The sequence below is a fragment of the Gadus morhua genome, chromosome 9 (genome assembly GCF_902167405.1).
Source record: "Gadus morhua chromosome 9, gadMor3.0, whole genome shotgun sequence".
NCBI lineage: Eukaryota > Metazoa > Chordata > Actinopteri > Gadiformes > Gadidae > Gadus > Gadus morhua.
This window is the reverse complement of record NC_044056.1, coordinates 12207196-12230960: the sequence shown is the minus strand read 5'-3', so window position 1 is coordinate 12230960 and position 23765 is coordinate 12207196. Positions and strand designations below refer to the sequence as shown.

General features: G+C 53.1%; 1 protein-coding gene across 4 annotated transcripts in view; it reads left to right on the top strand.

Moving 5' to 3' along the window:
* ptprz1a (protein tyrosine phosphatase receptor type Z1a) overlaps window positions 1-23765 on the top strand; it is a 43138-nt gene continuing 19373 nt past the window's right edge. For 2 of the 4 annotated variants that reach the window (XM_030366639.1, XM_030366638.1), the window contains exons 1-10: window positions 2-241; window positions 10674-10745; window positions 15024-15203; window positions 16355-16506; window positions 17656-17751; window positions 18113-18179; window positions 18306-18463; window positions 19847-19997; window positions 21355-21539; window positions 21844-21970. In XM_030366639.1, coding sequence (XP_030222499.1) covers window positions 184-241; window positions 10674-10745; window positions 15024-15203; window positions 16355-16506; window positions 17656-17751; window positions 18113-18179; window positions 18306-18463; window positions 19847-19997; window positions 21355-21539; window positions 21844-21970 — 1246 coding nt within the window. In that variant the 5' untranslated portion in view covers window positions 2-183. Of the gene's footprint in view, window positions 242-10673; window positions 10746-15023; window positions 15204-16354; window positions 16507-17655; window positions 17752-18112; window positions 18180-18305; window positions 18464-19846; window positions 19998-21354; window positions 21540-21843; window positions 21971-23765 lie in introns of all 4 variants that reach the window. The other 2 variants (XM_030366640.1, XM_030366641.1) reach the window with 2 other exon arrangements.

Below are 23765 nucleotides of genomic sequence, written 5' to 3'. Positions count from 1 at the left end.
GGGGGCGCTCGTGCACCGGTCCTCCTCCTCCTCCTCAGCGGTCTCGAGAGGAACAGGACGGTCGCACCGCAGCACGAGCTGAAGACCGGGTCCGGTACGAACCACCGGCACGGAATGAGCCCGCACACCGTCACTTGGACCTGAGTTCGGCTTTAACGTTCATCCGTTCATCAGTTCAACAGCATGGAGCCGCGGAGAGGAGCGCGGCTGGCCCTAGCGCTCATCCTCATCTGTCACTCAAGTAAGAGATCTGGTTTTATTTCTTTTTAGGATCTGGTTTCCATATCTGATTTATTAAGAACGCCATTTAATCGTAGTTCTGCGGTTTTTTTTATACGAAGTAGTTTTTGGTTTCCGGACTTTTGCGGAGGAAACCAAAGTGCGCACCAAGTAGAGAATAGAAGCGACGCTCCGGCCGAACCGACCCAGGGCTTCGGTCGGACCGAACTGGGGCTCCGGTTGGACCGATCCGGGGCTTCGGTCGGGACCGCCGAGTTCCTCTCCACGTCCCGTTCCGGGACTGATCCGTGTCCTAGTTGTGGGTTTATCCACGTGCGTAATTTCAAAAGTGGATCTTCTTCTAGAATGTGCGAATCTTCCTAACCGTGCGTTTCTTTACAGCGGCTTTCTTTGTGTGTACTTGCACTTACTTGTACTTGTAGTTATTTAATCAGCAGTACTTTAAGTGCGCAGTTGGTCTCGACGTGAAACGTTCACACGGCCGCGCGTTTCGGCACAAAGCTGTCATCATGAATAGAATAGTTTGGACACGCTCGTCTCCCGCTGTTATGAAGAAAGTCATGCGCTCCGGAACGAGGAGCGAGGTGCGGGGGGACTGGGAGGAGGGCTCCGTGGGAACCGGGACTCCACACTCTGGTTCTGTTGGATTATCTTCAGCTACACAGCATTGTAATAAAGTAGGCTATCTGATCAGATGGGTAGGATACCAGGAGTAGGAGATCAGGGGACCAGGGGTAAGACACCAGGGGTTGGAGACCATGAGAGGGGTTGGACACCAGGGGTAGGAGACCAGGGGTAGGAGACAAGGGGGCCAGGGGTAGGAGACCAGGGGACTAGGGATAGGAGACAAGGGGTAAGAGACCGGGGTTAGGACACCAGGGGTAGGAGACTAGGAGACCAGAGGAGACAGAAAACACATAACACTGAAATAATTGAGATGGAAGTAAACAGTGTGGAATGGAGGGTTGAATGTTGGAGTCAAGGCGGTTCTAATCTGAGCTGAAGGTTTCTTCATTGAGTCCTAGAGCTCCACCCCGGCAGTAGATGTGCTAGAGCTGCGCTACCATCCTATTGTGGGCTGGCAGAGATCAGTCCGCATCCTGAGTCCTGAACAAAGGTTCTGTGTCGCGGCCGCCCAGCGCGCCGTGGGTTCAGGGCTGGTCTGAGGGTCGCTGGGGTGGTTCAGCGGCTGGTGTGAGCTCCGGTTGGGGGGGGTTACGCTTCACTTCACCTTTTGCTGTAATCTGGCGGCCGCTGGGCGCCTTTGTGGAGCTTCCTGTGAACTTGGACGTGTGCTCCCATGTTTTGGTCCCGTCCCCTCCACAGAAACCTCCCCAAACACCAGCTCCTCCACCTCACCACCTCCTCCACCTACCCACCTCCTCCACCTCACCCCCTCCTCCACCTCACCTCCTCCTCCCCCTCACCCCCTCCTCCACCTCACCACCTCCTCCTCCACCTCACCACCACCGCCTCCACCTCACCACCTCCTCCACCTCACCTCCTCCTCCACAAACACCACCTCCTCCACCTCACCCCCTCCTCCACCTCACCCCCTCCTCCACCTCACCCCCTCCTCCACCTCACCACCTCCTCCACCTCACCCCCTCCTCCACCTCACCCCCTCCTCCACCTCACCCCCTCCTCCACCTCACCAACCCTCAGCCCAGGTTAGTTGTTAGCCTACAGAACCCTCAGGTTAGCTGGGCGGCTGCTAACCATAACCCTAACAAAACAGACACAGAAGACACCCCTGCACACACACTCTCTCTCTCTCTCTCTCTCTCTCTCTCTCTCTCTCTCTCTCTCTCTCTCTCTCTCTCTCTCTCTCTCTCTCTCTCTCTCTCTCTCTCTCTCTCTCTCTCTCTCTCTCTCTCTCTCTCTCTCTCTCTCTCTCTCTCTCTCTCTCTCTCTCTCTCTCTCTCTCTCTCCCCAGGTGACCCCACCTGTTCAGATGTCAGAGGTCATTTGTGGTCCCGCCCTCTTTATGAGGGCAGAGTGATGATGATCCTTAATGCCTCGAGGTTCATTTGCATAATCACTAGGCCAGCCTGAAGATATGGGTCGAGTTAATCTGCACCCCAGGATTATAGTCCCTCTGCACCATCAACACCACCGATACCCCCATCACCACCACACTACACCACCAACACCATGACCAAGACACCACCTCCACCACTACACCACCACAACACCAACGATGCCCCCATCACCACCACAACACCATCAGTACACCATCACCACCACAACACCATCAACACCACCTCTCCACTCTTCCTTGTCGTCCTTCTTCCTCAGTCATGCCTCTGAGATCCGAGGAAGAATCGGTCGCCCTCTTCCTGTCCTCTTTTGGTCTCTCTCTCTCTCTCTCTCTCTCTCTCTCTCTCTCTCTCTCTCTCTCTCTCTCTCTCGCTCTCTCGCTCTCTCGCTCTCTCACTCTCTCACTCTCTCGGCCGGTGGTGGGGGGTTCCGCGGGTTGCAGGTCAGGGCAGCCTGGATGTTTGATGACCAGATTAGTGGGTATTAGTCCCGCAACATGCAGCCAGGCCGCTGCCGAGCCCCAGTCTGGCCTGACTGCCCACCCTAGCTCGCCCTGCTCTGGGTGGGGCATCAAACAGACGAGGGACCTGGGAGAGGGAAGATGCTAGGGGTAGGAGGAGGAGGAGGAGTGAAGAGGGAAGAGGAGATAAGGAGGAGCAGAAAGAGTGAGGAGGAAGAGATGAGGAGGAAAAGTGAGGAGGAGGAGGAGGAGGAGATGAGGAGCAGGAGGAGGAGGAGGGCAGCAGAAGGAGAGGGGTGAGGGGGAAGCATTTAAGCGTGACGCACGATGGCACTGAGATTAGTTACAGGGCTGGTGGTGGCTCACACACACACACACACACACACACACACACACACACACACACACACACACACACACACACACACACACACACACACACACACACATATACAGACACACACACTCTCCCCCCCCCACAGCATTTTAATCCCCCTCATTATATATCTCCCCGCGCTGGGTGGGTATTGTGTGTGTGTGTGTGTGTGTGTGTGTGTGTGTGTGTGTGTGTGTGTGTGTGTGTGTGTGTGTGTGTGTGTGTGTGTGTGTGTGAAATGCATTGTTTGTTGACTTGTATGGGTGTTGTACTACCCTGGGAGCCAGTAGTACCCAGAACTGGGCTGGAGTACCCTGGTACCACCTACAGTACCCTGGTACCACTATAGTACCCTGCTACCAAACTATAGTACCCTGGTACCACTATAGTACCGTGGTACCACCTATAGTACCATGGTGCCAGCTATATTTCCCTGGTACCACCTATAGTACCCTGGTACCACTATAGTACCCTGGTACGACCTATTGTACCCTGTTACCACTATAGTACCCTGGTACTACTATAGTACTCTGGTGCCACTTAAAGTATCTGGTAACCACCTATAGTACCACCTATAGTACCCTGGGTCCCTATAGTACCCTGGGACGACTATAGTACCCTGGTACCATACCCATGAATCGATGATGGATGGACCGATAGATACCAGTAGAATACCAGTAGGACCAGTGCTACAACAGGCTGTGTGGTGGGTAGACAAAAGGATGGATAACGATTAGCTGCTGATGATGAAAAGTGTGTCAAGGTTAGGCAATGATAGCCCCCCCCGACACCCCCCCCCCCCCCCCCGGACAGTTTCCAATTAGGTCATCTCTTTAAATAGAGGTCCCTGGGCGCTGGTTAATGAGGTGATGGGGCCGGTTAATAGCTCAGGGGGCGGGGGGGTGGGGGGATGTGCTCTGGATCCTGGGAGGACCATTCTGGGGTGGGGGGGGGGGGGGGGGGGGCAGGCCGCTGGTCCACCCCGCCGCTGGTCCACCTGGCTGCTGCTCCACCATGTTGCTGGTCCCAGACCACCAGGTTCTACTCTCACTGGGAAGACAGACAAACAAACAGAGAGACAGACAGACAGACAGACAGACAGATGGACGGACGGACGGACGGACGGACGGACGGACGGGCGGACGGACGGACGGGCGGGCGGGCAGGCAGACAGACAGACAGACAGACAGACAGACAGACAGAAGGACAGCTGAGATGTCACTAAGGTTTGAGTCCTGGAAACAAGACCGCTAGCATTGAGCTAGCGTCTCAGCTAGCTGCACCAGGCCAGTGATGGCACTGGGCTAGGGTTAGCCTAGCAGCACCAGGCTAGGGATGGCACTGGGCTAGGGTTAGCCTAGCAGCACCAGGCTAGGGATGGCACTGGGCTAGGGTTAGCCTAGCAGCACCAGGCTAGGGATGGCACTGGGCTAGGGTTAGCCTAGCTGCCGGCTGTCCCGCCATCATAAGACAGATCCTGGAAATATCTATTCTAACAGTCTCCCTCTCCCTCTCTCTACCCCTCGCCCCCTCTGTCTCTCTCTCCCCGTTCCCCCTCCCTCTCTCTCTCGCTCCCCCCCACCATCTCTTTTTTTTCTCTCTCTCTCTCTCTCTCTCTCTCAGCCTCCCCCCTCTCCCCCCTCTCTTTCTGTCTCTGTCTTTCTCATTCTCCCCCTCCCTCCCCCCTCTGTCTCTCTTTCTCTCCCCCCTTCCCCCCCCCCTCTCTCTATGTAGCTCTCTCTCCAGCCCCCCCCCCCCCCACTGTCTCTCTCCCCCCCCCCCCCCCCCCCCCCCTCTCTCCCTCTCAGTGGTGGGATTGAGTTGTGTGTGTCGGGCCCCTCTCTCTCTCAGGGGCCCGTGAGATCAATTAGCCGAGGATCTGCTCAGCCAAGCCCTGCTCCACACACACTTACTCACACACACACACACACTTATATATGAACACACCCACTTATGTACACACACACACACACACACACACGCACACACACAGACAATCACACACACAAACACACACAGACATACTTATGTATGGACACACACTATTTATATACACACACACTTTATGTGTATATATATATATATATGTATATACACCCACAAACACACGTTTTGATTTACACACACACACACTCTCTTTAATCACACACTTATATAAATATACACGCCCACACACACACACACAAACACACACACACACACACACACACACCCCGGGAGAGGGGACCGTCTCTCTTGGACGGCTCATGAATCAGAGTTAGGGTCTATCGTCCCGCTCAGCAGTCCTCTCTCAGGTCCTCTCAGCCTTTCAGTCGTCTCTTCCTGTAAACAGACCTTCTCTGAGTGGACGTCTTCCAGCATCGCCCGGGAAATGTTTAGAGGGACTGGGAAGCAAAGCACTGGGAGACGGAAAGAGAGAGAGGCCACTTATTCCTCCCAGTGGGAGGCTGAGCTGCGACACAATCAGACCTCCAGACCTCCTGTCTCACTGTAGCCTGAACCTCCTGGAGACCCCTTACTGTCTGAGGAAGACTGGTGCTACTGGGCAGCTCCCAGCAGAACCAGTAGCAGACCGTGGTTCTACTGGGCACCTCAAAGCAGAACCAGTAGCAGACTGTGGTTCTACAGGGTAGCTCCCAGCAGAACCAGTAGCAGAGTGTGGTTGTATTGGGCAGCTCCCAGCAGAACCAGTAGAAAACTGTGGTTTTACTGGGCAGCTCCCAGCAGAACCAGTAGAAAAACGGTGGGTATACTGGGTAGCACCCAGCAGAACCAGTAGCAGACTGTCGTTGTACTGGGCACCTCCCAGCGTAACCAAAGATGCATTATTAATTTAAGTTCTTGTCTTTGGAAGTCCAGCACACAGCCAGTAGCACTGGTGGCTACCGGAAGTAGCAGTGTTGTTTACAGCCCTGCTAATGTGCTAACGGGCTAACGGCCTGTGTAACCAAGGAGACGGATGTTAAACAGGCGCAAGCCACTGGTGGGGGAGCTGACCCTAGTTCCACGTTTACTGAATGCTGATTGGCTCACGACGGCCCAATCAATCACTGCCTGGTGTGGAGCCCCCGGTGTGTAGCTCTAGTTGTGTTGCCCATGGTGTGTAGTTCTAGTTGTGTAGCTCCTGGTGTGTAGCTCTAGCTGTGTAAGTCATGGTGTGTAGATCTAGTTGTGTAGCTCTAATTACTACTAGTGATACTGTAAGCACTGATTACTGGCATGTACTGTAAAGTAGTGTAAAGAAGTGTAAAGTAGTGTTTGGCAAGAGGTCTAAAATACTGTTAGGCAAGTACTCTACATTACTGTAAAGTACTGTACTTTACTAACAGTACTTTAAATTACTTTACAATACTTGCAGTACTTTACACAACTTCCCGAACAGTACTTTACAGTACCTTACACAACTTCTCTAACAGTACTTTAAATTACTTTAAATTACTTTACAGTACTTTACACATCTTCCCTAACAGTACCTTAGCATACTTTATAGTTCATCCCCTGGGATCTGCCCAAAGTACTGTAATGCACTGTTAGGGAAGTTGTGTAAAGTACTGTTAGGGAAGTTGTGTAAAGTACTGTAAAGTACTGTAAGGGCTTTACTGTGAAGTACTTTTAAGGCTGTACTGTAAAGAAGTGTAAAGTACCATTATGGCATTATTGTAAAGTACTGTAAAGTAGCCATAGTCTTGTCAAACAATCCAGATATTCAAGTTTGTGTTTCAGTCAGGCCATGGCTTGGCAGCCATTCATTTCCAAATATGGTTGCAGCCTTCAGTTGTTCACATACCTCCAGCCAATCAGATTAAATAACTAGGTGTTGCTCTGGCTTTCTTCTAAAAGATCTTTAATTGCTCCGCATGTTGCGACACATTCCTTGGGAGCTGCCAATGTTCTTTTAATTTGGCTGAATAAAGTGTCTGTAAAGACAGCAGTGTAAGGTACTATAAAGTGTAAAGACTGTTGGTAAGAATGTATAAAGTGTAAGGACAGCAGTGTTATTAGCATTAAGTATATAGCTTAAGGACAGTAAATACTGTATTAAGCATAAAGTGTAAGGACAGCAGTGTAAAGTAGTATTAAGTATAAAGTGTAAGGGCTGCAGTGTAAAGTAGTATTAAGTATAAAGTGTTAAATATTAAGTATAAAGTGACAGCAGTGTCCGTCAGGACAGTGGAGTCCTGTTCGTGTCCTCAGCCTCCAGTCATGGACGGGGTCCAGGACTGGCATTGAAGGACCGGTGGTGGTCTTACAACCCAGAGCCAACCCCCGTCTTACACATCCTGGCAAGGCCGTGTTCTCAGCCTGGAGCTGCTTGGCTAGTCAAGCTAGCGGTGCTGTCTGCTAATCCTCTTATTCAGTGGACCACTGCTACGCCTGCAAACCCTCTCTCTCCCTCCCCCTCCTCCCACCAACCCCACCCTCTACACCCACACCCTCCCCCCAGAGCCACACCCTCCCCAGCCAGCCAATGCTGGCCGTGCTCCACTTAGGAGGAACGCCCAGTAGTGTAGAGCTGTTCCTCCCTGCTGGGCTCAACCAACACTATCACTACCCCCCCCCCACTACCTCTACCACCACCCCCACTACCTCCACCACCACCACCACTACCTCCACCACCACTATCACTACCCCCCCCCACTACCTCTACCACCACCCCCACTACCTCCACCACCACCACCACTACCTCCACCAACACTATCACTACCCCCCCAACTACCTCTACCACCACCCCCACTACCTCCACCACCACCACCACTACCTCCACCACCACTATCACTACCTCCACCACCACCCCCACTACCTCCACCACCACTACCTCCACCACCACTATCACTACCCCCCCCCCCCCACTACCTCCACCCCCACTACCTCCACCCCCACTACCTCTACCACCACCCCCGTTACCTCCACCACCACTATCACTACCTCCACCACTATCACTACCCCCCCCCCCCCACTACCTCCACCACCACCCCCACTACCTCCACCACCACTATCACTACCTCCACCACCACTATCACTACCTCCACCCCCACTACCTCCACCACCACTACCTCCACCTCCACCCCCACTACCTCCACCACCACTATCACTACCTCCAACCCCCCACAACCTCCATCACCACTACCTCCACCTCCACCCCCACTACCTCCACCACCACTATCACTACTACTCCCTACACCACCACCACCCATACCTCCTAGCTAACCTATTCCAGGCTGGCTGAAAGATGCTATTACGCGTGCTATCTCTGCTAGCGTTGGTATTCCCGGTGTAGCTCCTGCATGCTAACGCGGGGCGTGGCCGGGTGTGCCGTCTGAGCAGCAGCTGCTGTCTTTGTTGTCCACTCGTCAATAGCCGGCGGTTTCTGCTCCGTCTTTTGTCAGGGAGCGTTACGTAACTTAAACCAGGCTGTGTGCACCGGAGATGAGTGTGTTCTGAGTGTGTAGCGTGTGTGAACTGTGTGTGTACTGAGTGTGTAGCGGTTCACTCAGTCAAAACATCAGACATCGATCAAGGGAACGCTATCTGAGAGCAGACCAGAGGAGGTCCTTCTGTCTGGTCTGGGACCGTGGGAGACTGGGGGAAGACCAAGGGAAGACCAAGGGAAGACCAGTGGGAGACCGGGGGGAGACCAGGGGGAGACTGGTGGAAGACCAAGGGAAGAACAGGGGGAGACCGGGGGGAGACCAGGGGGAGACCAGGGGGAGACCGGGGGAAGACCAAGGGAAGACCAGTGGGAGACCGGGGGGAGACCAGGGGGAGACTGGGGGAAGACCAAGGGAAGACCAGTGGGAGACCGGGGGGAGACCAGGGGGAGACCAGGGGGAGACCGGGGGGAGACCGGGGGGAGACCAGGGGGAGACCGGGGGGAGACCGGGGGGAGACCAGGGGGAGACCGGGGGGAGACCAGGGGGGGAATAGACCAGGGGGAGAGAGACCAGGGGGGAGACCAGGGGGAGAGAGACTGGGGGGAGAAAGACCGGGGGAGAGGGACTGGGGGGAGACCAGGGGGAGAGAGACCAGGGGGAGACCAGGGGGAGACCAGGGGGGAGACCAGGGGGAGAGAGACTGGGGGGAGTCCAGGGGGAGACCAGGGGGAGAGAGACCAAGGGGAGAAAGACCGGGGGAGAGAGACTGGGGGGAGACCAGGGGGAGAGAGACTGGGGGGAGACCAAGGGGAGAGAGACCAGGGGGGGACCAGGGGAGCCCCATCTCTGCCACCACTGACCAGCAGGCCGTAAACATGTAATCCAGATTAGGTTGGTATCATGGAGAGTCCATCTCACAGCAGGACGCCCTCTCTCCGACAGACGGATCCTAGTGACACCAGAGATCAGAGCATCACTGGAGAGATCAGCTTCATTCCTGGTAGATGATTCCAGCCGAGGGTCAAGGACCTTCTGCTGTTCATCAAGGCCCACCAACGTTTGATCTCTCATTCTGTGGTGGGGGTGCATGTAGTTCTGCTTAGTGGGTTCCATCCCCAGCTGAAAGGGTCTGGGTTCGATCCCCCAGGGTTCAAACTCTCGCCGTAGTAATCCTTAAAGATGGGTCCCTTAACCTCTCCCTGTAGCCACCCTTAAAGATGGGTCCCTTAACCTCTCCCTGTAGCCACCCTTAAACACGCAGCCTTTAACCTCTACATGTAGTCACCCTTAGACGCGCGGCCCTTAACCTCTCCCTGTAGTCATCCTTAAAGATGGGTCCCTTAACCTCTCCCTGTAGTCATCCTTTAACACACGGTCCTTAACCACCCTCTGTAGACATCCTTAAACACGCAGCCCTTAACCTGTCCCTGCTCCTTAATGACATTCAGCTTGAGGGGTGCAGTGAAGAGCCTGACGTTTCCCCACGCCGCCGGCTGGGGGTTTGAGTGCCTGAGCTGTGAGCACCAATGGGAATCCTGCTTGCTCTTCAGTTAGAGAGCTCAGAGAGCTGAGAGACAGAGCCGTGGAGGAGCCTCTGACCTGCAGGTTCTCATACACCTTTACGGCCACATTCCTCTCACCTCTGAATCCTGTTCAACGACCTCCCTGAGCCCTGAGCCACGAGCCTCACCTGTCGCCCTGCTCACCTGGGGGTACGACACGTCAGACACAACGAGGAGCTGAGCTGGTGGTGGGGATTGTTAGTGAGGGGGGGGGGGGGGGGGATGTTATACACAGCCAGCAGCTCAGCTGATTGGATGGGATGGGATAACGAGGTGAATGACCTCACCTCACCCGTCTCACCTGTCTCACTGCCCATCTCCCCTGTCTGACCTTCCCTTCTCATCTCACCTGTCTGCCCTCACCTGTCTCACCTGTCTGTCCTCACCTGTCTCACCTGTCTCCCAGTGTGTACAGACCCATTCCTTCTCTGTCTTCCATCATGGAGTTACCATAGTGACCAAATACTCTGTAGGGTTTGAGTAGGGCTGTGGTTTATGGTGATTATCATGTGTTTGTTCACGAGTGTGTGTTTATGATGTTAACAAATGTGTGTTGCTGATGTTAACAAGTGTGCGGCTATGTGTTTACAAGTGTGTTGACGTTGTTTACTTGTTGTTTTCAGTGGACCAGACCAGCTCCTATGGTTACAGGAACCAGAGGAAGTTCTCAGAAGACATCGACTGGTCGTACGCAGGTACGCCTCCTGCTCTCCTCCTGCCCTCCTCATCCTCCTCCGTCCTCCCTTCGCCCTCCCCTTCTCCTCCCCCTCGTCCTCCCTCCTCCCCTTCTCCTCCCCCTCGTCCTCCCTCCTCCCCTTCTCCTCCCCTCCTCTTCCCCCCTCCTCTCCTTACCTTCTCCCTTTAGCTCCTCTCCTCCCCTTCTTTCCTCACTGCCTGTCCTGTATGTAGTGTGTGCGTGTGTGTGCGTGTGTATGTGTGTGTGTGTGTGTGTGTGTGTGTGTGTGTGTGTGTTGAAGTGTGGTGTGTGTGTGTGTGTGTGTGTGTGTGTGTGTGTGTGTGTGTGTGTGTGTGTGTGTGTGTGTATAGGTCTGTAAATGTGTGTGTGTGTGTGTGTGTGTGTGTGTGTGTGTGTGTGTGTGTGTGTGTGTGTGTGTGTATGTGTGTGTTTGTCTGTGAGTAAGTGTGTGTTTGTCTGTGTCTGGTGTGTGTGTTGACCTATGGACCATCACCACAGGTGTCTGAGAGATGTCACTTCAATGACAACACTTTGATGCTCCAGAGTCCTCACAACCACACGTCTTTGTGTGTGTGTGTGTGTGTGTGTGTGTGTGTGTGTGTGTGTGTGTGTGTGTGTGTGTGTGTGTCTGTGTGTGTGTGTGTGAGTGTGAGTGTGTGTGTGGGGGGTGCACTCTGCTTCAAAGAGGGGGCTCAGCCTGGTGAACGAGGTGTGAAGTGGTTCTATGATGCAGCCTGAGAGTGAGAAGACAGACAGACCGATAGGAAGAGGAGGAAGTGACAGATTTACACAGGAAGTGATTATCATAACGACCAACAGGGTTGTATGTACAGACCTACAGGGTCGTTAGTAACGGCCTGTACAGGGTCATTAGTAATGGCCTCTACAGGGTTGTTAGTAACGAGCTCTACGGGGTGTTTAGTAACGACCTCTACGGGGTCGTTAGTAACAACCTCTGGGGGGTATCGGCGGTAGAACCTGAGGAGGGCGTCAGAGGGAATAACGGCCCCTGAAGAGAGGCTCTGAGTGGGGGGGTTCTGAGGGCCCTCTGCTCTCCAGACTCATCTGAGTGTGTTTGGGTCCGGCCCGGGGCTCATGTTGGGATTAGCATGTGAATGCGCTGCCCATTCTCCCGGCTCCCTCGATGAGGGGCCCATTGTGGAGTCACCAGTGTCCCCGCGGGCCCCCGGCCAGGGAGCGGCCCCGCACCGCGCTGCTCCCGCCCGCCGCTACACCTCCTCCTCCGGCGGCTCCTGGCTGCTCCAGGCCGAGCCGCTGGCTACACCCCGGTCTGTCTCCACTACACCCCGTCTGTGTTCAGACAGCAACAGCAACAAGCTGACCCCAACATGAAGAGATTAGAGAGAAAATTAGAAGGAACCGTGGAGAAATTAGGGTTGATTCAATTCAATTCAATGTTATCTATATGGCCCTTAACCACTGGTCCAGGCTCAAAGGGCTTAACAGGCCGTGTGTCTATGACCCACCCCTGACCGTAGCCCCCCAGAGGGCAAGAACAAACTCCCTTAGTTAGTAAGGAAGAAATCTAGAGAAGGAACGCAGAGTGGGGATCCCTTTTCAGAAAGGAAGACCCTTCCTTCGGGCTGGGGGATCCCTCCTTCAGAGTGGGGGATCCCTCCTTCAGAGTGGGGGGTCCCTCCTTCAGATTGGGGGATCCCTCCTTCAGAGTGGGGGTCCCCTCCTTCAGATTGGGGGATCCCTCCATCAGAGAGGAAGACCCTTCCTTCGGGCTGGGGGATCCCTCCTTCAGAGTGGGGGATCCCTCCTTCAGAGTGGGGGATCCCTCCTTCAGATTGGGGGATCCCTCCTTCAGAGTGGAGGGTCCCTTCTACACACGTAAAGGCAAAACATTTTAAATGGGTCATGTGGTGCTGGCCGGTTAACCATAAGGAGAGTCCAGGCCTTCAGTCGTAGTCGCTGCGATATGCCAGGCGTCCAGTGAGATGGGTTGGATATGAGTTCCTAGTTCTCCAAGTGCTCCTGTACCTCTCCGTGAGGTCTTAGAGGTCCTGACAGCGGCTGGTTCTACACCGCAGAATGCGGTTCTGGTGTGTATGTCCGGGCTGGGGTCTGATCCCCGTCTACCAGACGCCAGCGCTGCTCTTTATGGACTCAGGGTAAACCCAATGAGGTTCACCTCCTCTGAGGAGCCCACACACACTCAGTGACCTGGGTCTGCAGCTGTCTCACTTAACAACAGGTCGGCCTGTCTCACCTAACAACGGGTCGGCCTGTCTCACCTAACAACAGGTCGGCCTGTCTCACCTAAAGACAGGTCGGCCTGTCTCACCTAACCACAGGTCGGCCTGTCTCACCTAACAACGGGTCGGCCTGTCTCACCTAATGACAGGGCCACCTGTCTCACCTCACAACAGGTCGGCCGGTCTCACCTAAAGACAGGTCTGCCTGTCTCACATAACGACAGGTCGGCCTGTCTCACATAACGACAGGTCAGCCTGGTGCTGTCTCACCTAATGACAGGTCAGCCTGGTGCTGTCTCACCTAACGACAGCTTGGTGCCGTCTCACCCAACGACAGGGCGGCCTGTCTCACCTAACGACAGGTCGGCCTGTCTCACATGACGTCAGCTAGGTGCTGTCTCACCTAACGACAGGTCGGCCTGCCTTACATACGAAAGGTCGGCCTGGGGCTGTCTCACCTAACGGCATGGTGCTGTCTCACATAACGACAGGTCGGCTTGTCTCACCTAACGACCGGGTGCTGTCTCACCTACCGCCGGTGGTCCATTCCTCTGCTGGGCGGGGGCCGCTTACGTTTCCTTTCATCTCCCAGTCTTTGTGTGGCGCTCCGCGTCCAACCTCATCTCCCATGAGCCTCTCTGTCCTGATGTTTGAAGTCAAACCACACAACTCTTTGTTTGCTTTTCTCAGCCTTTGTGTCAACTCTTCAGCCCCCGCAAAAAAGATCTAGGGTAGGTAGATCCATGGTAGGTACAGTAGATCTAGTGAAGGCAGATCTAGGGTAGGTAGATCTATGGTAGGTACAGTAGATCTAGTGAAGGCAGATCTAGGGTAGCTAGATCTATTTTAGGTATAGCCGATCTACTGAAGGTAGATATAGGGTAGGTAGATCTATGGTAGATACAGTAGATCTAGGGCAGGTAAATCTAGTGTTGGTAGATCTAGGGTAGGTAGAACTAAGGTATGTAGTTAAAATGTGGTGTGTGTATATATGTGTGTGTGTGTGTGTGTGTGTGTGTGTGTGTGTGTGTGTGTGTGTGTGTGTGTGTGTGTGTGTGTGTGTGTGGTATATTCTCAACCCTCACCTTGATGGTCATTCTCTTCCCAGGAGAATGAATACCTCCAAACATTCACACACCGTCCTCTCCTCCTCCACCTCCGTCCTTGACCTCCCCTCCCTCTCCTCCTCCACCTCCTCTTCTTCTCCCTCCTCCCCTCCCTGTCCTCCCCCACCTCCTCTTCTTCACCCTCCTCCCCTCCCTGTCCTCCCCCACCTCCTCTTCCTCACCCTCCTCCCCTCCCTGTCCTCCCCCACCTCCTCTTCTTCACCCTCCTCCCCCTCTCTCCTCCCCACCTCCCCCCCGGTGGTAGAATGTGTCATCCTGTGTGTCCCTCCTTGTAGTGTGAAAACAGACCAGAAGCTCCGGTCTGAGGGGTCTTAAGAGCAGATAAACTGGATCATCTCCACCATATCTGGGTTCCTACATCCTTAGGGCTAGATCCTGGAAGATGAGCTACACAGCAGAGGAGAATGAATTAGAAGTTTAGGATGCCCTCCGTCCCCCGGCAGCAGACCATGGTTTATGGTGTTGATCTCCAACCTGGCAGCCTGTAGGACGTGTCTGCTCAGAGACACGTCCTGGTTTCTATCTCTGGATCAGCAGAGATAGAAACCATTAGGACCATTCATTGATACTTAACACCAGCATCTCTACAGCTAGCTTTCTGCTCGGGCTCCCAAACGGAGACACTGCGTGTTTGGTCGTGTTAGGCGTCGGTTAGGCCGTTGATATTTGTTCCTGTTAGGACGGCTACCTTAAGAACCTTCTAGGTCCTCAGGCGGAGACCTGTTTCAGCCCATCTGTCTCAGAGCTAAACAATATATGTCTACACTCAGCTATTTACTACACCAAGTTCTGGCTTGGTGGGAGCTCTCACTGGGAGAATGTGTGTGATGAGCGTCACCAGGTGGTCTCCACTCCACTGGTGGATGAGTTCCCCCCCCCCCCCCCCCCCCCCCCTTCATGAGTCCCCTGACGTTCTCTCTCCTCCAGGGACCCTGAACCAGGACAACTGGGTGAAGAAGTACCCGTCCTGCAGCAGCGCCCGGCAGTCCCCCCTGGACCTGGAGGAGGACCTGGCCCAGGTCCGCCTGGAGTACCAGGACCTGCGCTTCGAGGGCTGGACCACGCCCACCTCCGACCGGACCACCGCCAAGAACGACGGGAAAACCGGTGAGCTGACCGTCTTCCTCTCCTCCTCCTTTTCCTCCTGTTTGCTGGCCTCCTTACCCCCCATTGGTGGACTGCTCTTATGTTGGTCAGCAGGAAGACAAAGGCTCCAAGAACCCGAGCTATCCTCCCTGTCTCCTCCTTTCTCCTCCTTTCTCCTCCTTTCTTCTGCACTCCTCTTTGTTGTTCCTCTGCTCCCCGTCCCAGATGTCAAGAGGAACGGTGTGTGTGTGTGTGTGTGTGTGTGTGTGTGTGTGTGTGTGTGTGTGTGTGTGTGTGTGTGTGTGTGTTTGTGTGTGTGTGTGTGTGTGTGTTTGTGTTTCTCAGGACAGTTTGGCCCACATCGGGCCGTAGATAAGCGGTGTCTTTAGGACAGGACTCAGGTTCCCCCGTAGAGAGTGAACAGATCTTTTATTCCCAGCCCTCCTCCAGGGGGACAATAGTGTCAGTGTCAGAGCCTCAGATCGCTGGCTGACATTTTGGAGCAGGACGGGGCATAATGTTGGTTAAAACCCGTTCCTCCACTCGGCTCATTCAGCAGGAAGCTCTCGCTCTGTGGTGAACCACAGCTCAGCGTTACTGATCACTCTCCTCTCGCTCTGTGGTGAACCACAGCTCAGCGTTACTGATCGCCCTCCTCTCACTCTGTGGTGATCCACAGCTCAGCCTTACAGAGCTCAGCCCCTTCTGGGTCTCTATACGGCCGTCTGGGTGAAGCGCCAGGGAGACCTCAGAGACACCAGCAGGCTCTAAAGACCACACTCTACATCCTCTCTTAAAGGACGGTCTCTCTGTGAATAACTCTGATGGAGCTGTAGGAGTAGACGGCCTTGCCTTACTACTCCTGCTACTAGTAGTGGGGTCTGCTTTGGTCTGGAGGTACAGTGGGTTGACTGCTAACCGGAAGGTTGCTAGTACGATCTTCGGCTCCTCCTAGCGGGGTGTCGAGGCAACTCTCCAACTCTCCCTGACTGCTCCCAACGAGCTGGCTGTCACCCCACATGGTCGACGCCACCGTCGGTGTGTGAATGTGTGTGAACCGTTGTGTGTGAGCCTGCTATATGCCCGAAACGTAGTAAATGTAAATGTACCAGTATTACTACTACTACTATAACCACTAACCAGACTAACCAGGTGCTCGTGTGTCTCTCCAGTGGCCGTCACCTTGGGGGGGGACTTCTTCGTGAGCGGCGGGGGGCTGGGCTCTCGGTTCAGGGCGGCCCGCCTCACCTTCCACTGGGGGCGCTGCAACGCCTCGTCAGAGGGCTCCGAACACAGCCTAGACGGGGTCAAGGCCCCGCTGGAGGTAGGCGTCTCACTCTCTGGAGGTAGGGGTCTCACTCTCTGGAGGAAGGGCGTCTCACTCTCTGGTGGTAGGGCGTCTCTCTCTCTGGAGGTAGAGCGTCTCACTCTCTGGAGGTAGGCGTCTCACTCTCTGGAGGTAGGGGTCTCACTCTCTGGAGGTAGGGCGTCTCACTCTCCGGAGGTAGGGCGTCTCACTCTCTGGTGGTAGGGCGTCTCACTCTCTGGTGGTAGGGCGTCTCACTCTCTGGAGGTAGGCGTCTCACTCTCTGGTGGTAGGGCGTCTCACTCTCTGGAGGTAGGGGTCTCACTCTCTGGAGGTAGGGCGTCTCACTCTCTGGAGGTAGAGCGTCTCTCTCTCTGGAGGTAGGCGTCTCACTCTCTGGAGGTAGGGGTCTCACTCTCTGGAGGTAGGGCGTCTCACTCTCTGGAGGTAGGGCGTCTCACTCTCCGGAGGTAGGGTGTCTCGCTCTCTGGTGGTAGGGCGTCTCACTCTCTGGTGGTAGGGCGTCTCACTCTCTGGAGGTAGGGCGTCTCACTCTCTGGAGATAGGGGTCTCACTCTCTGGAGGTAGGGGTCTCACTCTCTGGAGGTAGGGCGTCTCACTCACTGGTGGTAGGGCGTCTCACTCTCTGGAGGTAGGGGTCTCACTCTCTGGAGGTAGGGCGTCTCACTCTCTGGAGGTAGGGGTCTCACTCTCTGGAGGTAGGGCGTCTCACTCTCTGGAGGTAGGGCGTCTCACTCTCTGGAGGTAGGGCGTCTCAATCTCATGTAGGTAGGGCATACTATCTCCCTCTCATGGCGATGGGACATGGGGTCCTGTCTCTCATCCAATCATCTGTCTGTCAGTTCCATGTTTGATTGCTAAATTCATTTTGAGATTGTTTGCCTGCGGCTCCTGAGGCTCAATAAAAGAGTCCTGAATATAGAGATCGGCTCCGTTCTGACCTCATTATACTAGAACCAACACACACTAGAGATCCAACACACTCTACAGATCCAACACCCTCCACAGAGCCAACACACACTAGAGAACCAACACACTGTACACACACTACAGAACCAACACACACTACAGAACCAACACACACCACAGAGGTCCACTGCCCCCTGTGTGACCTATGACCCCCACGGTGTCACCTCTGACCCCCAGATGCAGATCTACTGCTACGAGGATGACCTCTTCGACTCCCTGGACCACGCCCTGAAGGAGGGGGGGCGCATCACCGCCATCGCTGTGCTGTTCCAGGTATGTGTGTATGTGTGGCTGTGTCTCTGGGGGGGGGGGGGGTGCATTAGATGGGGGGCGGGGGGGTAAGGGGGTGAGAGGGTTAAAAAGTGGGGGGTGAGATTTGAAATAGCTTCTGCAATGTAAATGTTTATTTTCCATGCCAATAAAGTTCTTATTATTTGAATTGCGAGAACGTTAGAGTGAGACAGACGGAGAGACCCTTTCAACTGCTTTCAATATTCCACTGTTTACACAAACACACACACACACACACACACACACACACACACACACACACACACACACACACACACACACACCCACACACACACAAACACACACACACACACACACAATATTGACGTGTGTTTTTCCATAGATCAGTGTGGAGGACAACGAAAACTATGAGGCCATCATTAATGCTGTCAACGCAGTCAGCCGCTATGGTACGTCAAGCTAACCCGCCAAAGAGACAGAGTCCAGTTCACGCTGTGGGGGTTCCATGTGAACCCCCACAGGCTAACCCTAACCCTATGAGACAGGCTGACCACTAACTGTGTGCGTTTTTCCAGGTAAGAGTGGAGAGGTGGAGGCCTTCTCCCCACAGGCTCTGCTCCCCAACTCCACCCAGAGGTTCTTCATCTACAACGGCTCCCTGACCACGCCCCCCTGCTCCGAGACCGTCCAGTGGATCGTCCTGAAGGAGCCCGCCTCCATCTCTGACGCCCAGGTGAGAGAGAGAGAGAGAGAGAGAGAGAGAGAGAGAGAGAGAGAGAGAGAGAGAGTGAATAAGTGCAGTAAATATTCTTCAGATTGTATAAATAATGCACTCTTAACTTTTGAAATCGTAAGAAGGCAGAATAATTCGGCCAAACAAATTGTTCAAAATAAATATTCGGTCTTCGGTTGGGTTTGTATATTCGCTTCGGCCGAGATTTTTATTTTCGATGGATCCCGACCAAAACGTTGTTTTGGTCTAAAAAATAGCTGTGTGCACATCCCACCTTCTGGCCCGGTTTAGGAAGAATACAGTAATATTAAGAGAAAGAAATGTAATGTCTGCAGCACTGCTAAAGCTCCCATATTTAATAATAAAAAATTAACAGCACGTTTCGACCCTATTGGGTCTCCTTCAGGCAAATGGATCGACCAAAATAGCCTTGTGAAAGCGTCATCAAAAAAAGTGAATGAGTTTTCTTCGCTACGTTATCGCTGCAACGAAGACTGTTAAAAAAAGTAACTGCCGTTACTTGGCCTCTTCCAGCTGTTGGGGTCCGGCCCCGCCCCCCCCCCCCCCCCCCCCCCCCCCCCCTCCCCCCTCCCCCACGTGAGCTGCAGCATGTATGGCGTTTTTATTTTTTACTTTGTGTAACTTTGTACACATTTGTTACTTAGGCCTACTCTGCTAAATATATATAGGCCTATAATATTTCTGTTTATGGCATAGATTTCTCCTCAGATTAGGCTAATAAAGCAATGCTAAAAAAAGAAACACAAACACAAACGCTCTATCAAAGGCCCGGCCCGAGGATAGCGGTGGGAAATATCGGCCCGACCCGGCCCGGCAGAGAATCTAAACTCTAGGCTGGATCCAGGATCAGCAGCTAAAAGGACTAAATAGGATGTTATGGTCCTGAGCTGCGGTTCCCTGCAGCGACACGTCGTTGCAGGACCGCATTCCTCGTGATAATGGTTAGGGTGGCTGAACGTCGAAACTAATGGTTGAATTAAGCTCTGAGCTCCTTCCTGTCAGTGACGGTCGGTGAGTCACCACGACCCGAACAAAGATGTCTCCGCCCGGCGCCTGCGGCTCAATGCTCTGCTCTGGCATGCTGCTAGCATGATTTGACGCCGCCGCCACGATGCTATGGGGGCTAGCGCTTTGTTTACCTCTCATTTGAAGCTCAACAGGCGCCAGCAGCGAAACCAAACAAACACGCTATAACTCTGATGACGACTACGTCACTATTGGCACTCACTTAATGCAACACACATACTGATGATTGTATGTGTGTGTGTGTGTGTGTGTCTGTATGTGTGTCTGTCTGTGTGTCTGTGGGTGTCTGTGTGTGCATCTGTCTGTCTGTCTGTCTGTCTGTCTGTCTGTCTGTAGCTGGAGGTGTTCTGTGAGGTGATGACCATGCAGCAGGCGGGCTACGTCATGCTGATGGACTACCTGCAGAACAACTTCCGGGAGCAGCCCCCCCGCTTCACCGGACAGGTGTACTCCTCCTACACCGGCAGCGAGGAGCTCAGCACACCTGGTACGGCCCACACCTGGTACACACACACCTGGGACACACACCTGGTACGGCACACACCTGGTACACAAACCTGGTACACACACACCTGGTACGGCACACACCTGGTACACACCTGGGACAAACCCCTGATACACACACCTGGTACGGCACACACCTGTTGGTACACACCTGATAAACACACACCTACACACACACCTATACAGAGGAGAGAGGAGAGAGAGAGGAGAGGAGGAGAGGATAGAGGAGAGGAGGAGGAGGAGGTGGTGCTCAGAATGGGTTTTGCTGTCCTACATCCCCGCAACGACCGACCAATCAGAGCACAGAGCTAGTGATTAATAGTATTGAACGGTTCTGATTGATCTGTGATGTGAAACCAGCCAGGATCAATTCATGCATCCAGAATGTTGTTTTAACAGGCAGCTGGTAGTTTCTCTGGTAGTCAACACTCGACAGTTTCATCCCTAGAGCGGCTCAATACCTAGAGTGGTATAGTCCAGCACATGACCAATGATCCGACGTTTATGATGCAGTCTCCAAAACATTTCTATGCTTGTTGTTGAAGTTCTATTGTGTGTTAACCCATATGTATCAGCAACTACTATTGGTAGTATTCCAGCTATTGATTGACCATGGTATACACCGACGTATTGTAGTTTATTGATAACCTCATCTTATTTTACCACGGAGAGGGTTTTTCTATTGCGCTCGTCGTTCTAGTTGTGTTGAGAGATCGGAGGTCTTTACTTAACTCTGTCGAGGGGCGATCCTACCCTCTAGTGGCCGTGAGATGGAGGTTCAGCCTGGTGATGCCGACCAGAGTCAACGGGAGGGGAGTGAGTGAGAGAGAGTGATCGAAGGGGAAGGGGTGAGTGAGTGTGTGCATGTTTGAATGAGAGGTTTCTATATACCACTACTTGACAGCAAAGTCTAATGAATTAATGTAATTAGCTACTGAGACAGTAATGTTATGAGGTCCGACCGTCATCACGCTCATCACCGAGGTTCTGTGATGAGCCTGACAGCGTGAGGTTCTCCAGGTTCTAGATGTGGTTCTTCAGGTTCTAGATGAGGTTATGTGATGAGCACTGTGAGGTCCTCTAGGTTCTTAAGGTTCTGTGATGAGCAGGTTCTTCAGGTTCTGTGTGAGGATCTGTGATGAGCACCGTGAGGTCCTCCAGGTTCTAAAGGTTCTGTGATGAGCAGGTTCTTCAGGTTCTAGGTGAGGATCTTCAGGTTCTAGATGAGGTTCTTCAGGTTCTTAATGTTCTGTGATGAACAGGTTCTTCAGGTTCTTGATGAGGTTCCGTGATGAGCACCGTGAGGTCCTCCAGGTTCTAAAGGTTCTGTGTGCCTCCAGAGTGCAGCTCGGAGCCAGAGAAGGTTCTGGCGGTGGCCCAGAACCGCAGCAGCCTGCTGGTGATGTGGGAGCGGCCGCGCTCCGTCTACGACGGTGCCATCGACCGCTACGCCGTCCGCTACCGGCCCGCCGGCAACCCCGCATCGCCTACCATCGAGTACCTCACGGACGGGGACCAGGACGTGGTGAGGACCAGGGTCCCAGGGCCACAGGGTCTGGGTTTGATCCCCAATGTCCTCAGTCTACCTAGAGGCCTCCTAGAGCTGGATGACCCCCTGACCCATACCTGAGGTTCCATTCCCACTGGGGGAGCAAGGCATTAACACTGCCAGGGTTAGGGGTTGCATTCCCACTGGGCCCCTGCTAAGACTGTACACCCTCAAGTTCACCTCCACTCCCAGTGTCCCCAAGCTGGCCCGAGTGTTTAAACTCATGATTATTATTTCCTGTCTTACTGGTATTGAGTGTACTCTACCCCCCCACCACCAGGGGGCGATCCTGCAGGACCTCCTGGCTAACACCAGCTACAGCCTGGAGGTGGTGGCCGTCTGCACGGGAGGCCTCCTGGGACGGCTGAGCGACCAGCTGACCGTCACCATGCCGACCTACGACCCCGGTAAGAGCGACCCCGCCTCGCCCGGCCGTCTCCACGGAGACCGCGCCTAGCACACCTGTAGCAGGCTAGGCTAACGCTAGCGCTGACTGCCTGTCGACTGGCCCGTCAGAGACTCTGTAGTGCGGCGGAGAACCTCCACGACCGGGTTCTAAATCTACGCTTTATAGAACCCAACGGTTCTGCCATCTCTCCAGACTTTGGTCCTCAGAAACCTGAAACTATGCAACAGTTTGGTCTTCCCCCTGATCTCTCTGCTGGTCTGTCTCTTAGTTTTCCCCCCTGCTCTCTCTCTTCTCTCCCTCTGGTCTCTCTCCTGGTCGCTCTCTTGGTCTCCCCCCTGGTCTCTCTCCTGGTCCCTCTCTTGGTCTCCCCCCTGGTCTCTCTCTTGGTTCCTCTCCCCCTGGTCTCTCTCCCCCTGTCTCTCTCCCTCTGAGGTGTCGTTCTTTCTCTGATGTTTTGGTTTGTATCTCTCTCTTGTTCATGACCTCTGAGTGACCCCTTTTATGTAAAAGTAAAACATAGCATTTGTATACAATGGAACTATATATATATATATATATATATACAAAATAATAATATATATATAGCATATATATGATAATAATAAGTGTAATTTATGACTAAAGTTGATAATAAACTGGTCCATGTTGTACCAAGTTCTGTGTCGGTCTCCGCCTGCTCCTGTGTGACTGAATGCTACATGAACACCAGACCATCAAGTTAGCTAAAACTTGCTCAATTTTAGCTTCAATCCACCTGTGCTGTGTTCAGATATCCATACTTCCATGAGTACACCTAAACGTGTAGAACACTATCTGCACTCATGATGTCAGTGTTCCAAATCGAATACTAACCAGAAATTACGATCGCGACTGCCGACGCAGCTCGTCGACACCCACCCAAAACATCCAGCTTTGAACTGTGAACACTTTACGCCTAGCAGCTATAATAATATGAAAGCCATAAAAGCTATAAAAGCTGTACATCAATCCACATTCAGCGGTCTGAGCGTTTTGAGTACACCATACGGGTCCTTTCAGTACACTTCTTTTCGCCCCGATCTTAATTGGAACGCCCTACGTACTCAAACTAAGTATAGCAAGTACCGGAATTATGGATATCGGAACACAGCACTAGTCATTATGCTAGCTAAAACAAGCTCAATGTTAGCCTCAATCAACCAGGTCATTATGTTAGCTAAAACTAGCTCAATGTTAGCCTCAATCCACTAGGTCATTATGTTAGCTAAAACTACCTCAAACAACTCAAGCTCTTTGTTAGCTAAAACGACTTAGTTAACTATATTCTCTGTTAGCCTCAAGCTATCACCATAACTAACCTTAACCATTTCTATCCTCATTCCTATACTAACTATTTCTAACCCAATACCTAATCCTAATCATCCCTAATCTAACACTTAAACCAAACCATCTCTAACCATATACCTAAATTTAACCATCTCTACCCTAAAATACAGTATATGTGTGTGTCTGTGTGTGTGTATTTTTGTTTGTATGCAAGTGTGAGTGTGTGAGTGTGTGTGTGTGAGCGTGTGTGTGTGTGTGTGGGGACACACACAAAGGAAACACATAAAAAATCAACATTTAGTCCCCTGATGTTCACTTCACAATCAGTAATACACGCTCTGCACGCACACATATCTCCCAGAATCGACCAACCAGATCGGCCGTATCGAGCTGACCCCACCTTAATGAGGATGCTGTCTCTGCTCAGCCAATCACGTGGGAGGATTCCTCCTTCATCTACTCTAATATGAAACTTGTGTTTATTTCTA